The sequence below is a fragment of the Leptinotarsa decemlineata genome, unplaced genomic scaffold, assembly GCF_025532065.1.
Source record: "Leptinotarsa decemlineata unplaced genomic scaffold, Ldec_3_MD MMD2_tig00001719_RagTag_RagTag, whole genome shotgun sequence".
Taxonomy (NCBI): domain Eukaryota; kingdom Metazoa; phylum Arthropoda; class Insecta; order Coleoptera; family Chrysomelidae; genus Leptinotarsa; species Leptinotarsa decemlineata.
The window spans coordinates 3,564,184-3,580,484 of NW_027412569.1; the positions used below are offsets into that span (position 1 = coordinate 3,564,184).

Here is a 16,301-nt window from a genome sequence, read left to right on the forward strand (position 1 = left end):
CATTTACAAACACCCATGCTAAATATTGATTGGTTGGATTGGTGTATTTTGTTGTAAAATATTGGCCAAACAATGATGAAGACATCTAGCGAAAAAGATGAATCCTATCAGATAGAAGTTATTTTCCAAAAGAAATGTTTCACTTTTATTGTGATGATTATTCCTAAATTTCAATTCGCACAGTTTCTGATTGCACCATCATCAGCTTCTTTAGAAAAATCGATTATGGTGTTCTGCGAACCATCTTAGAGGCCTCACAGTAGCCACGACTGACAGACAGACGGAGCCAGAGCTTGCTAGTGTCAGTGACGGCGGGCTCGTTGGGGCGGGGTTCGCTCGGTGCCTAATGGAGGGCTCGGGCTACGAGCGGGCCCCCACCCGCACTGCGAGCGACTATTGCTCACTATTAAATATTCTAAATGATAAGAAAGAGTTGTATGTACTATATTTGAAACATTCCAATTATTTATTAACTACGTATTGCGTAGGTATATACTGTTTGGCGTTTTTATTTAAATAAAAAATTGAGAAACTCTCTTGGTGTCGTTATTTCATTCACAAACTCCCGCTGGGGTCGTCTTATCCCACTCATTAGTATCAATAACTTATTTACGATTTGAAAAAATCGCGCAAGAAAAATATTGATTGACAAAAGCGAGACAAATGCGCCGCTGCTGTAACTTTTGACGAAAAAGAGAAAAATTTGTACAAATTGAATGTTTTTGAAAAATCTGGGGCAGAAACTGAGCTATGGATAATAATTGTATAACCCAGCAAACCTACTTCAACGGCATTGTTGGAGTGGGATCGGTGGGACACTAACATGTGTCCTCACCTGCTCACCACGTGGGACACGGGTTACCTCGTCCAAGAAATAATAATTTAGGCTAATTGCTTGTGGTTTTTGGTCCAAATTTCATATCGGTCAAACGGGGAGAACTTTTCCCAATGAATAAAAGAACATAGAAGTAGACCAATATGAAGACCAATTCTACATTCGCAAACCATCTTTCAAAGGAGGGCCATGTGTTCAACCATGTCTATAACATATTCACTGGAGAAAGAAAGGTTTGATAATTGATCTTTTGAAATAATTAGAAATTATAAGAATTGAGAATTCTGAAAATCTACTGTATGACCAAATTGAATTGAATTCTTTCTGTCCTCTGAATCTGATTTCTGGTGTGATTGGTGATTAGTTTACTACGCATGTCCAATTGATGAGTTGGTGATGATCACCAAGTGATCATCTTCAAGAGGAAAACCAGTTTGAACTTCCTCTTGAAGATGACCACTTGGTGATTGTAACACGTGTCGAGGTGTTAAAATAACGAATTGGTGTTGGGAAAAACTCCCGGTGATATTCATTACTACACCAATGATTCCAAACAGTGCATCACAAGTAATGATATTTATTCCAAATTCGATGGGTCACATATGTGGCCTAAGTGCGTGGGCTTACACTCACCCTCCCTACTCTACAATACAGTATTCCAAATTCAGGTGAAAATTAATTTAGCAGGTCATGACGTAGGTAAGTATACCTATGATTCAAATTGTTATTATATAAAGCACAAATTAAGTAGAAACTCTTGAGAAAAACATTTCATACGAAAACACGTTGTCGGCCACTTCACTGTTGCATAATATTTTCAAATTTTGATCTGGGACTAATTGTTTCCAGAAAAAAATATATCGGTTTTATGGTCATCGATTTTCTACCAGAGACATGAAGTTTTTTTTCTACTAGTGGATGATTTCATACTTCACCCATAGGTTATTTATTGGTAGCAAGTAAATGAAGTTCCACCGATAAATTATCAATATTAAGAATTGCTTCATGAGGAACCTATTACCGTTTCTCAAATGAGCAATATCTGATAAATCTATTATCATATTCCGTATCATAGTTTGTAACAAGTGTCTTTGAAACTGAATTGTATTTCATTAAGAAAACAATCACGTTCAACTAGAATTAGTACCAAATGAAAATTAGTGTGCCCTCTGACCACAATTATTGGTGGAAAAAACAGATTCCATTCCAAACTACTTACTTCTTCTGAAGTTGACGACGAAATAACTTTCCTGTTTTCAATTTTTCTTCTGTTTCAAATTGTCTTCTTCAGTTCAGATCCTTCTGGCATTCGGCTACAGTTGATTCCCTGCGAGCTTCCAGTATACAGGGTGTTTATTGAACATGCGGCAAAAAAATAACGGACTATCCTTGAACTATTCTAAGGATATTTTGTTCTTTAATGATTTTTGATTGGGCGCTTTATTTCGAAGATACAGGATGAAAAAAAAATTTCGACAATAACAATTTTGTAACGTACTACACTGCACCTACCAAGTAATAGGGGCCACCTAATGTCATTAGTTTATACTACTTCAGTGAAAGATGTGAAAGATTTGAGAAATCGGATAATTGCTGATAAAAATCAATATCTGACCAAAAGAGCTGTTTCTAAATACCATTGAAGTGTCATAACAAGGCTATCGTGAGTGCATTTTCAGGTTTCATTTCAGCGATAGAATCATTATCCACTTGGTAGAAGAAATTTGTCGAATGAATAATTCAACAACATCCCATGATTTTTTTCATTCAACTGTAATCTAATCGAAGTCGATGGTGACGTAGTTGGTTTGCACCACTCACTCAATCGACCGCTGTGCGGACCGGACCGGTGGTTCAAATCGCAAGGCCGGATAATCGATTATCACTTGCTATCGTCCAACCCGTATCAGGAATCACATGTTAAAAAGTTAGACCTCGTAAGTTCTTAGCTCGCAGAAGTTTTGATGGAAAAATAGACTGTTTTTAGATTTTAATGAGGAAATTGTGTAAAATGTATTCTTTGGAGTCCTAGAGACGTGAGTCGCTTGTGACCCATGATAAATGTAAACAATATTAGTTCCAATAAGTATTAATAATAATGAGTAACTTCAATGAGTAGTAATTAATGACTAAATTCAAGATATATCATATCATTTATGCAGCGCCCGATCTAGGGGGAGGGGGTGCAAACCGGGAAATTGCCCGGGGCGGCAAAATTGAGGGAGGCGCGGCGTTGGCGGCGAAAATTTGAAAGATGGTTAAACAAAGAAAAACACACCCCACACAAAAGTTAGAATATAACATATTACTATTGACATCACTGAAATTTCACATCATATTTAGTAGATCACAAAAATAAAATGTGGTCACACTGCGTCCTTCAAGCTGTGCTGGATTTGAATAAATATCTTAAAACGAAACTTATTTTGTTTCATTGATATCGGCAGGGAAAATTTGTATTTTTGAACCTACAGTGTTCTTTCTTGAAAGTAGAGATTGTTTGAACTATTCACTAGTAGATGGCGCAGCAGAGATAATTTAAAATAGTTGATTTGAACTTTTAATATATTCAATCATAATCATATTATATTTCTGACATTTCTTTTTTAGAAAGTCACTCTTTTCGTCAACAAGCCAATGCAAGGTACTTTGAAGCCCTTCCCTTTAAAGAAATATGGCAGCAGGTATTTGTGGATACTGGAAAATTTTCCTGAAAAATTATTCTATCTATCTTATTGCTCTAGCTTAGTTTGAATTGGAAAGTTTTGATGAAATAACAATAACAAAAATGTACCAAAACAATATTAATTTGTTTACTAATTAGACGAAATCGATGACGCTAACAAATTATACTGTGCGTAATTGATATTTTAATCCTTGATTTCATTCTCAAGCATCTCAGTAATTTTACAAATACTACGTGATAATTGATAATAACAGCACCAAATCTAGAAATTATAATTTTTTGACCTTACGACTTTTAAGTAAGAAACTACCACCCATGAACAGTAGATGTCAGCCTCATGATCAGTGATCAGTGTTCGAGCACATGTGAATCTGAAAGGGAACCTTGTGCAATTCGCCTATCTATGTGATAAATCTAAACATTTTTCATTCTGTAAAATGGCTCTTCCACGTTTTTTCGTGCGTGCGACAAATCTAGTTAAGACAACTCCAGTTTTTAGTCATTCCTGTAAAGTAATTCCAAGGTTTTTCAATACATCAAACTGCGCATTCGCAGGTAAGTTGATTATTGTTCCAATCATTATGGGGATACAGCTTTTATCTTATTTCAGAACGTTTGTATACGGATAAACACGAATGGATTGAAGTGAATGATAACATTGCCACAGTTGGAATCTCACAATATGCTCAGGTAATGAAGTATTCAATTTTAAAATCAAGAACTGTTTACCGGTAACACCGATTTAGACTGATAGTTATATAACATTGTTGCCAAACTTTCTGTAAAGTGCAGAAAACCGCGATTAATAGAGATTACCATCGTGATGTCAGAGCAGAGGTCATGCTTTAATAGTAATTTTTTGAAATTGTAACCAATGAAAATAGTGAAGGTTGAATTTTGTTAAGAAATACTCGAGGTCAAAAAACACAACATTTCTGCAGAGATAAGGTTCTGAAGCACGTGTCAAATATGTGAGTACTTACAGGATGGAAATGAGCCACATAATGTGTAAAAAGTTTTGAGGGATTGATCAACACAAAGGAAAATATTTTCAATGTGAAAATTTGGGGAATAACTATTTTGCAGGTCAGCAAATTGTTCTCGGTAAATGCTCTCGTAATCTTGTAGGACAGAAATTTTTGCAGGTCAGGTCTGCCAAACATGAATCTCGACCAGGTTAATCATTTTCGTCAGAAAAAATTTTGAATCCCCACCCAAAAGTTTCACAATTCTCAAAAAATTGGAAATACATTTTGCAGGTCGGAATTTTTTTTATCGAAAATGATTAACCTGGTCGAGATTTGTGTCTGGTAGACCCGACCTGCAAGAATTTCCGCCGACCTGCAAAATTCATTTCCAATTTTTTGACAATTGTGAAACTTTTGGGTGGGGGTTGGATTTTTGTCGAAAATGATTAACCTGGTCGAGATTTATGTTTGGCAGACCCGACCTGCAGGAGTTTCTGCCGACCTGCAAGGTTCATTTTCAATTTAATGAAAAATGTGGAGTTTTTCCATACACAAAGGATGGGGGTTGGAATTTTTTTTTGTCGAAAATGATTAACCTGGTCGAGATGTATGTTTGGAAGACCCGACCTGCAAGACTTTCTGCCGACCTGCAAGATTTATTTTCAATTTAATGAAAATGAAAATTTTTCTGTCGAAAATGATTGACCTGGTAGAGATTCATGTCTGGCAGCCCCGACCTGCAAGAATTTCTGTTCTACAATATTACGAGAGCAATGTCTCCTGAGAATAATTTGCTGACCTGCAGACCTGCAAAATAGTTATACCCGAATATTTGGCATTGCTTGATATGACAGTGATAGTGGCAAATTAATATCCAGAATATTCTAGATCCTTCAGCGTACCTGTGTTCTACTCAAATCTCTGGAATACCCAGATATAAGTTGAACGTTATGATTTTTTCCGGATCATTGATGATTCTTATTTTGAATGTTTGTTACCTAATTCGAAATTAGGAACCTTTTGGTTCCTAGTGGTATTAGTGATCCAAATAATATTTCAATGATGGACTGGTTGGGTAAAGGATAAAAAACTATGTGTTTTTCAAATCACTGCAACTTTTTTTTTATTCGGAGAACAGCCTGCACTAAAATTGAAGCCAAAGCACTGCTCTACAACTTCTCTCTTGGCTTCCCTCGCTGGATGAGTATTTTTGCCTCTTATCACCCGGAAGATGCGTAAAACTGCTTTTTCGAAATTTTTTGAAAAGATTTTCGATGTACTATATCTCACCTACTGATTGATCTAAAAAGCTGCGGTTGCGCTCAAATTGTAGCTGATCTTTGTTACCTCAAAATAGTATAGAACAAAATGTTTACCATAAAATGCATACTTTGGAAAATATGGGCTAAAAACTGAAGAAAGCACATCAAAAAAGAAGTCTTTTGAAACTGCTATTTCGGTTTTATACAGTTGGTACCTACCCTAACAACACCACAAAAATTAAAAACGCTTTGAGTTTCAATATTTGAACTTTGTTTTTATGGAGTACTATAACATAACATCTGTTATATATTTTCAGTACATAAATGAAAAGAAATTGTCATTATTGAAGAAAATTGTTGAAGATATACATTTTCATAAACTATACCCGAGGATATGATTTTCACAAATTTATTTTCAAAAATATATCACATGTTTCGCTACCACAGAAGCTTTTTCATAAAGTTTGTGATGATCAATTCGTAAGGTGTAGTTCATGAAATTACTATGAATCTTCATCAAGTAACGGCCGAAACAATCAGGAAAATATACAGGGTGGCTCTCCACATTCGCCTCGGTATTTCTACGAGAAATGAAGAGAGTTAGGGAAAAACTTCCAGCACAGGTATATGTGGGTCCATGAGGAGCATATACCAAAATTATTTTGAAATATACAGGGTGACTCCCAAAAAAGTTACATACCAAAGTTATATTTTTTCTTACGGAACACCCTATATTTTTTATATTTTTAGATACTATAGACAAAATAAAGGAGAGTTACTATTGTATTTCCCATACTTAAAACTGACAGTTTCTGAGAAATTTCGATAAATTTAAAAATACAGACCATAATTTAAAAATAGATTTCACCCTGTAACGTGTAACGAGCTGCTTGTCATTAAATGTACCGCTTAGCTCAAAGGTTAAAGTTGACTACTACACGAAATTTTTAATGCAATATAATTCCGAATGACGAAAAAAATTGCCTCAAATTTGGACACATTTAATTAAATAACTTCTTAAAGTTGAATGGAACACCCCGTATGTATTAGTATAATTTGATGCAAAAGTAGATTTTCTTCAAAACTATATTAACGTTACCCTATACCTATCTATTTAGGCTAAAAGAATGCTTTTTTCTTTTCATAACAATACAGGTTGTTTCATTTTTGGGATAAAAAAATTACTTATAAGTAAAATAGCCTTTTGTGTAAAGACCAGAAGAGATAGGTATAGGGAACCCTAATATAGTTTTGAAGGAAATCTACTTTTGCGTCAAATTACGCCACCAAATACGGGGTGTTCCATTCAACTTTAAGAAGTTGTTTAATTAAATGCGTGTCCAAATTTTGAGGTAATTTTTTTCGCCACTCGGAATAATATTGCATTGAAAATTTCATGTGGTAGTTTAAGCTTTGAACTAAGCAGTACATTTAATCACGAGCAGCACGTTACACGTTATAAAATCTGTTCCAATTTTAGTATATGTACCGCCGAATTTTAAATTATGGTCTGTATTTTTAAATTTCTCAAAATTTCTCAGAAACGGTCAGTCTTAAGTATGGGAAATATAATAGTAACTCACCTTTATTTTGTCTATAGTATCTAAAAATATAAAAAATATAGGGTGTTCCGTAAGAAAAAATATACCTAACTTTGGTATGTAACTTTTTTGGAAGTCACCCTGTATATTTCAAAATAATTTTGGAATATGCTCCTCATGGATCCACATATAACTGTGCCAAAAGTGTTTCCCTAACTCTCTTCATTTTTCGTAGAAATACCGAGGCGAATGTGGTGGGCCACTCTCCCTATAGGAGAAAAGGAACATTTTTTCTTATTCATAAACGATCTACGTCAACATTCCAATCATTTTCTTCGATAGTAATCGAGAGAAAAAATTCGATATGATTATCATCATTATTTCGAAGAAACTTCAACACATGTACAATTTTTCAGGAAGCTCTAGGTGATGTAGTCTATGCACAGCTGCCGGACGTTAACACAGAACTCAAGCAAAAAGGTAACAGATTATTCAATTGATTTGATACTGGATTTTAGGGTAAGATATAAGTATTGTTCAAATTTCAAATTTTCGCAGCTTTGTTAAAACTTAAGACATTCGAATTTGTTCATCTGCTCACTTACTTCTAATTTGTTTGAATGTTCAAATTGATAAACCATCCAGTGCCGTAAAAAATATTAGTCTGAATCTACAGTTTGATGAAGGTAATATGACTTTTCATCGAGATGACGCTCTCTTCCATTATGACTATATTGTTCGTCGAAATTCAGACTAAATTTTTCTACGGCTGCAGGAAGTGTTCGTAGTCATTATTTTATTAAGTTCACTTACAGAAATAAATCAAGGATACCAAAATTTGGTAACCAAGAAGGTCAGTAAGTAATTGTTCACCCCAATCCAACTTATAAAATAATGACTATGACCACTTCCTACAGCCGTAGAACAATTTAGTCTGAATTTCGACGAACAATATAGTCATAATGCAAGAGAGCGTCATCTCGTTGAAAATTCAAATAACCATCATACAGTAGATTCAGACTAATATTTTTCATGGCTAGTGTTATCAATTTTCATCAAGTAATGGGTCAGTCCATCCATAACTCAGTACTCAACCGGTTTGGGCACATTCATATTTTAGTCGACTGACAGAATAGAAACAGAATAGAAATATTGCGAATCAGCTTCTATTGCTGACTCTTCAGTATGCTTCATCCAATAACTTCACTTCATGATGCCACACACGATATGTTTTCTATATAAAAAAAAAAACAAGGTTACAATGATGAATAATAGCATTATTCACATTACAGATGAATGTGGCGCACTAGAAAGTGTAAAAGCAGCTAGCGAAATTTACAGTCCAATATCTGGAAAAGTTGTAGAAAAAAATGTTGGAGTTGAAGATACCCCATCTCTCATAAACACGTCTTGTTACGATAAAGGTACGTTCTCACCTGAACTCATTCAATACATTTTATATTAACAACATTTCCATCATTAGTTCATTATTTTTCATTCGAAATCCCAAAGTTTATCTGTTTCGGAGCTATTTTACAGGTTTGTTGACCGTGGTCTGTTTTTACACCTGTTGTTTTGTTCACTAAGTACCGCTGTAAACGTTATCAAACCCCATATAGAAAGTAGGCAAGGAAATTGAAAACAACAATTTCAATCAAAAAGAAGGGGAAAGTAACATCAATAAAATCTGAATACCTGTACTGAAAACTCTCGTATAGTCTATCCATTCCCAATTGGAACGGCAATAAAAATAAGAGCACAACGAGGGGTGTTCATAATCACTGCCCGGCAAACGGAAAATGTATATACTACCAGTGCTTTTATGTTCAAAGCGTCCCTGGTATAGTCATAAACATTTCTAGTTAGTACTCGTGCTATGAAATGTAGTTGAGAAATAAAGGCTCGGCTAGCTGGACTGGCTGAATACAAATTATTTGGCCGTTTCACAATATTTCTTTATCAGGGCCGCGTGTTCGTGGGGTTAAGTGAGTCAGCTAGTGGTAGTCAATCACTCTAACACCAAACTGATATTTTTGCACTCGACGCGCATTTCGCTAACAAGGTTAGCATTTTCAGGAGAAGCAAATTGATACTGAATCTAAAGACAAGGGTTAGCTGTTTATATACCTAAAATTTTTTGGTCCGATGTGGACTTTGTTTTTTAAATGATGATTATCCTAATTGATTTTTCGGTAATTAACTACCACTACCTGCAAATTAATTTGTCCGCTTTTTAATATAATGTTGACAAATTAATTTGCAGGTAGTGGTTTCACTAGTTAATTACCGAAAAATCAATTAGGATAACCATCATTCAACAAACAAAGTCCACATCGGACCAAGAAACTTTAGGTATATAAACAGCTAACCCTTGTCTTTAGATTCAGTATCAATTTACTTACTTACTTACTGAAGATGCCAACCTTGTTAGCGAAACGCGCGTCGAGTGCAAGAATATCAGTTTGGTGTTAGGGTAATTGATCTCTAGAAAAAGTTTTCAACTTTTACATCAAAGGTTCCAATCTCATCGTTAAAACCGATTTTTGTGAAATTCTTGTGTTTCTGGGTATTTTCATCGAGATGGCTTTCTGGAGACCTTTTGAAACAAATTATAACATTACGTGTGGGGAATCTGTATCAATCGACAGGGATCCGGAATTTGAAAATAAGGATTTACATGTTCAAGTTAAGCGAGTAATTTTAAATATTCATGAATGCTTGAAGAAAGAAAACTGTCACACTTCACAGAATGCTTTTGTGAATAGAATATGCTTGTTAACGAAACTATCTCGTTGGACAGTTCTTTGAGTCATTAAAATAGGGGATGACATTGACCATGCAATGAAACAAAAACAAAGAAAAAAAAATTCGCAAACGTTGATGGTGCTACAAAAGATGTGATTCGGCGAACAATTTATGGTATATACCAAAAAAATGAAGTACCAACCTTGGAAATGATTTGGTATAAATTACTCGACTATCCTGATTACAATTACAAATCTTTAGAAAGTCTACGAGGTGTCTCATTGTCTTGTGGTTTCAAATATAAAAAATTGAACAATCGAATGGTCATAATGGAATCGACACGCATTGTTCAACTGCGACAAGAATATTTAAGGCGAATGAAAAGCTACCGAGAATCCAGCAGACATATAAACTACCTCGACGAAACTTGGTTCGACACACATGATGTTGTCAAATATGGCTGGGTAGACAAAACCAAGTATTGTGCTTTGAACACACCTTCTTCAAGGGGAAAACGTGTTATAATTTTGCAAGCCGGGAATGAAAGTGGTTTCGTACCTAACGCTTTGCTTCTATCCGCCAAAAATATAAAAGACTCGTCTGCTGATTACCACGAAGATATGACTGCGGCTTTATTCGAAACCTGATTCAGTGAGCAGCTTCTCCCAAATATTCCTCCATACTCGGTTATTGTTATGGATAACGCTTCGTATCATTCTCGGTTATTGACTACAATACCAAACAATAACACAAAAAAAGCAGTTATTGTTGATTTCATGCGAAATCATGACATGGAAATACCCGAAAAGATTCCAACGAAAAAGGTTTTATGGCGACCATAAAACAACTTCATTTGAAAAAAGAGTATATTATTGATTCGATGTGTGAAACACGTGGTCATATTCTTTTACGTTTGCCTCCATACTATTGTATGTTCAATCCAATCGAAATGGTTTGGGCCACAATGAAAGAAAGCTTGCGGAACTGTAATCAGTCACCGACTTTGAATGCTGTGGTGCTTGACAATATAAGGCGAGTGGTAAATGGAGTAGGTAATAGTGATGTGCGTGTACCACCCATGGTGGAAAAGTTCAGTTGAGATAACTTTTTCATGGGGTGATCAATTCCTGTGATTGTAAGAATAAGTAACTGAAAAACTATCACTGAAAAATAATATGCTGACGCCTATGTTGAGGCGGGAATTCCTTCTCTGTGCTGTTCCAATTGGTATTGGAAATACTATTATAACACTGGATTTCTCCCTTACTGTGGCAAGCCGGCATGACCGTGAGTTGTGATAGTAGAGAGGGCATCATTCCACCAAGAACTTTGGCTGTATCGTTCACGTATCTTCTGCTAATGTTCATGAAGACCTCTGTAATAGATTTTACTAATACCTAAACTGTAGCTTTTTCACTCGGTACTCTTGGTTCATTTCTTATCCTATTCATCACCAAACCTGTTTCGAAAAACTAAACACAGAATCAAATACGTATCTGTGACTCACTACATGTAGGATTACTTTCATTAAAAATAATTTCCACCCTTCATGCACATTTTGAAGTAGCTGTAGCTTTTTCACTCGGTACTCTTGGTTCATTTCTTATCATTTCATCACCAAACCTGTTTCGAAAAACTAAACACAGAATCAAATACGTATGTGTGACTCACTACATGTAGGATTACTTTCATTAAAAATAATTTCCACCCTTCATGCACATTTTGCAACCACTCTATAAATGATAATCATGGGAATTATTTTTCGAAGAGATTCCTAGTTTATCTACCTATTGAAACGATCACTGAAGTGTACAACAACTAGAACTGAATTATTGATTTGATGTGAATAAAGTCTGGGGAACAATTCTTTTACTTGTGATGCACTGTTTGGAACCTCTCATACTATGCAACCCAAACTGTTGATCAGAAAATAATAAATTAGGATAACTTTGGAAATAGTATTGAAAATCCTCTACTGTCGACTAGTACTATACCGATAAAATTGTTGATATCTACATTTCAGTTAATGACTTGCTTACTTCTGTGAAAGTCCAACTTCATTTTCCAAATGCTTCTTTCCTATGCATCCTACACTGCAAATAACACCAGGCAGACATTTTGTTTCCTAACAATGGAGTAATCATCATTTTTTTCCAGGGTGGCTGTTCAAAGTGCAATTGGATAACGAAACTGAATTATCGAAGCTGATGTCGGAAGTACAATACACCGAATTCCTAAAGACGGAACAAGATCATTGAGATTTAAATTCATCATACACTGATTCGAGAGAAAATCAAATCAAATTGTATTTGCTTGTTGCTTGTTAAGAGCAACTTGTGATACACTTGTGATTATTTCCCGTAATGATCCAAGAGTCATCACATTTGTTAATGTCATTGATGTTTTATAACTTTGTTTTTCTGATAGTTAATAAATAATTTTAAACAAATAATATACCACAGAGAAGCTGTGATTGTGTATCAAATGAAAAATGTTGCATAATTCATATTGTTTTATGTAATGTATGTATGTACCACGACACCCAGGCAACAAAAAAGCTGTTGAGAGTACCTGACACTGATCATCAAATCCAAATATAAATCAGTAATCATATCCGCTGATTACCGTCCACCCTCAGCTTCCTCGATGAACAGTTTCTGTGAAGTAAAGGACGCTACTGTGAATTTTTTTCTGAAAGTGGTATTTTTTGTATTGTAGAATATCTCAACGTTGAGCTGCTCTCACATAATCATGAAAGTAATCAATTACCTGAATTACTCGTTTCATTTTATTTAAATCAGTTGACAAAATCAAAAAAAGAACTGATTATAGCCAAACTTTGATTTGCTCAATGTTGATAATTGAAACTAATTTGATGTTCGATGATATATTGAGGTGCGTATTCACCAAAAAAGCGAGCACGAGCGAACAAGAGTGAACGAGTATTCTGCATCAATATTCGTCTGGTGAGTACGGGCTAGCGAGCGAGCGAACGTATGCTTGTTCACGTTCAGAAAAGATGGAGAAGAAGGCGGTACTACGAACTTGAAGATATTCATTCTGGTGTGGACGAGACATCAATATGTCGAGCAAACACGATCGAACACGAGCAAACATACACGAATGCTCACTCATGCTCGCTTTTTTGGTGCATACGCACCTTTAGATCACCTAGCACTTGTTTGTAAACTGAAGCTACCTTAATGTAATTTTTTGAGTGGAACGCATATGAAACGTCAAATTTTCTATGGCTCTGGTGCATAAATCAGGCTGAATTTGACCGGTTACATGGGTTACATTAGCTTCGAGGACCGTTGTGGATTATAGCTCATTCGCACACACCTGCGACTCGAGAAAGCTCCATTGTTCATAACTTTTGCAATTCTTTCCAGCCCCTCTTGAAATTTTTCAAAAAGTTTGCTAGAGGTCATTCCGAGTCGAATGAGCCCTGCATCATAATTTTCGGTGCCCTTGGACAGAAGTTCCAAAAAAAAGATCTTGTGACCCAGACTATATTGGGTAGACCTAGGTAAGTATGGGTAAATGCCGAATTTAAATTTATTTTACTTATCATTCGGCCTTTACCCAAAAAGCTTGGATAATACTGAGTCAAACCGGGTACATCTAGGTTTACTCCATCTTCCATCTTTACCCGTAATATATACATAATTTGCGTTTCATTCACCAATACTCGGTACTTCTTTGACACAAGAATGTGGAAACCATAAAAGTCTTGCCATAATTTTTCAGAGACACTTTTATTTGTCTTTCTGTTGTTATGGAATCACACATATCCACCTTTCGACAATGTATGTTATGAATAACATAAAATTAACCAAATGAATACTTAGATATTTTGAATGCATAAATCTAATGTAACTAGATAGTTGAGGGATTGAAAAATGATGGAAAGCTATCAATCAACAGGTCTAGAAGAACTACAGAAAACTGTCTATGAATATTATGCTTAGAAAACCATTTCGGTGCCTAATAATGATAATAATACTAATAATAATAATAAACAGCTTCATTTCAGAGTAAATTACAAACTTTTATTGGCGCCCAACAAGGAGGTACAGATTTTTTTGTTATGAATATTTTTAAATGAATGTTCCAGTGGGATATACGTTCAAATTAAGGAAAAGTCTAACGGGGTCAAATCGCACGATCTCGGTGGCCAGTTCACATCGCCTACACAAAATCGCTCCCGCAGAATATCCAATGTGACAGATGTGTGGCACGTAGCGTTGTCCTGTTGAGACCACATGTCGTTGGTGTCAAGATCATCCAATTCAGACCAGAAGAAGTTGGTGATCATCGACCTATAGTGCTCACCGTTGGAAGTGATGGCCTGGCCAACGTCGTTCTCAAAGAAATGTGGATAGATGACGTCGCTAGGCCAAAATCCACAGAAAGCAATGAATTTTTAGGGATGCTGTATATTGGTGTCGTCCCAAATTGGACAATTTTGTTTGTTCACGTACCCATTCATTCATAAATGGGCCTCATTGCTGAAGATGATTTTTCGATTAAAATTAGGGTCAGTTGCCAACTGCTCCAGAGCCCATTCATCGAATACACGTCATTTATGGTCGTGTACCTTGAGTTTCTGGCCGTTATCAGTAGTCAAAGTTCGGAAGTCTATGTTGGAAGACCCTATAGATCTCTTCTCTGTCAACTGGAATTTGATTTTCCAATACAATGATTTTGATATGCTCCCATTTTTAACTGATAACCTGATTATTATATAAAATAATCTCTTCTCCGAGCTATAAGAAACACCAAGCCACCATCACCATTTATAACTTTCAACATTAACAGATGACATGGTGGTAATATCACAAAGACTCAGCCAACTATACTAATAGGACTAAAATCTGCCTATCTTGTAATGGGACTTTACGATTTCCGAAAGTCGATCTGAAGTACTTCGAGATGGCAGCACACCTGATATTGCAACATACCTTAAAAAAAACGCATAGCTCAAAGGAATATTTCACTATACTGTACTTTTAATAAAACTAAATACCAAATCGATATGTTGGATCAATATGTCACCCCGAAATACGAATCAAACTTCAATTTCAACCTGACAGTTTCTGCAACGAATCCGAAATGTCTGAAGATGATCAGCAGTAATTTTGGAATGAATGGTTTTAAGTTAGCATTTTAGATTTAACCTAACCCTAGCTATCAGATATAATAAATAAGTATATCTTCAATTTCGCACTCAGATCGAAAACATATATAGTACTCGATGGAAACATGCAAAAGTGAGACCCCTGGAAAAATGTTATGATCCTGCCGAACTTTCTGATTAAAACCCATTAGCTTCCTATCCAAACTTTCTAATGGTTATGAAATATGATTATGATTTTAAGCTTATGCAGACAATGTAATCCCATTACCGATGTGAAATCTGGGTTTCGACAACTTTACGCTTGAGGAAGCTATTGTATAGCGAAAGTTTACGCTTGAGGAAGCTATTGTATAGCGAAACACGTATCGTGGTTTTTTAAAAACCCTCTATAGTGAAAATCATACAATAAACTGTATCAATTATTTTCAATCCATTAAATATTTTGTCTTATCGAACCCAATCTGTCATCGTAGATAAGAGCAGAATTACACATGAAAATTCAAATTGAATTAGCAGCTCAGCTACTGCCATCTGATTGAATGCCAAAACTACCACCTGCAAGTGATTCGACAATTCCATCTCGAATGTTCTGGAGATATTTGTATTTCACAGATTTCACTTTTTAGTCTTTTTTTTCAAAAAAATCAAGAGGTGATGAATTTGGATCCTGTGGAGGCCATTCACTCTAACCTATCTTTCAAATCCATTGGTGTGGAAATTTGTTCAGTCTACGCGACTTTGAATTACATTTTCCAAAGCTTCAGTCCCATTTCTTCATAAGACTTTTACATGTAATTATCATAAGTAAACACAAACTTTCAGAGTGCCAGTAAGTCAGTCACGAATGTCTTGAGGTAGTTCGTGATAACAGTTTTCAGTTTAGTTTCCATTTTGCCACCATGTGTACATAATTTATCAGTTTGCGTGCATTATAAATGATTCTTTTCGAATTTTCGGGAAGAAAATGTTCAATTTTTCTGACGGCTTGTTATTTCAATTATTCTGAATGCTTCAACCTTCTCCTTCAACATCAACAATTGATCTTTCTCAGATATGCCTATTTCAAAATAAATAGGTATACAATATCAGATTGCGTGTACATTAATTTTACTTGAAATTATAAT

At 35.3% G+C, this 16,301-nt stretch overlaps 1 protein-coding gene across 1 annotated transcript; it reads left to right on the plus strand.

The window, feature by feature from the left end:
* The first annotated feature begins 3,706 nt into the window (after positions 1-3,706).
* ppl (glycine cleavage system H protein, mitochondrial) lies at positions 3,707-12,489 on the plus strand. The gene is made up of 5 exons (XM_023156423.2): positions 3,707-4,076; positions 4,132-4,211; positions 7,709-7,772; positions 8,585-8,716; positions 12,195-12,489. The coding sequence occupies exons 1-5, from the start codon at positions 3,959-3,961 to the stop codon at positions 12,293-12,295; spliced, it is 495 nt and encodes a 164-aa protein (XP_023012191.2). The 5' UTR covers positions 3,707-3,958; the 3' UTR covers positions 12,296-12,489.
* The last annotated feature ends 3,812 nt before the right edge of the window (positions 12,490-16,301 follow it).

Bases quoted from the DNA above. Each gene is read 5' to 3' on its own strand.
- ppl (XM_023156423.2), top strand. From the start codon at position 3,959: ATGGCTCTTCCACGTTTTTTCGTGCGTGCGACAAATCTAGTTAAGACA. The intron at 4,077-4,131 runs GTAAGTTGATTA...ATCTTATTTCAG, and splicing joins ATCAAACTGCGCATTCGCAG to AACGTTTGTATACGGATAAA. The intron at 7,773-8,584 runs GTAACAGATTAT...TTCACATTACAG, and splicing joins CACAGAACTCAAGCAAAAAG to ATGAATGTGGCGCACTAGAA.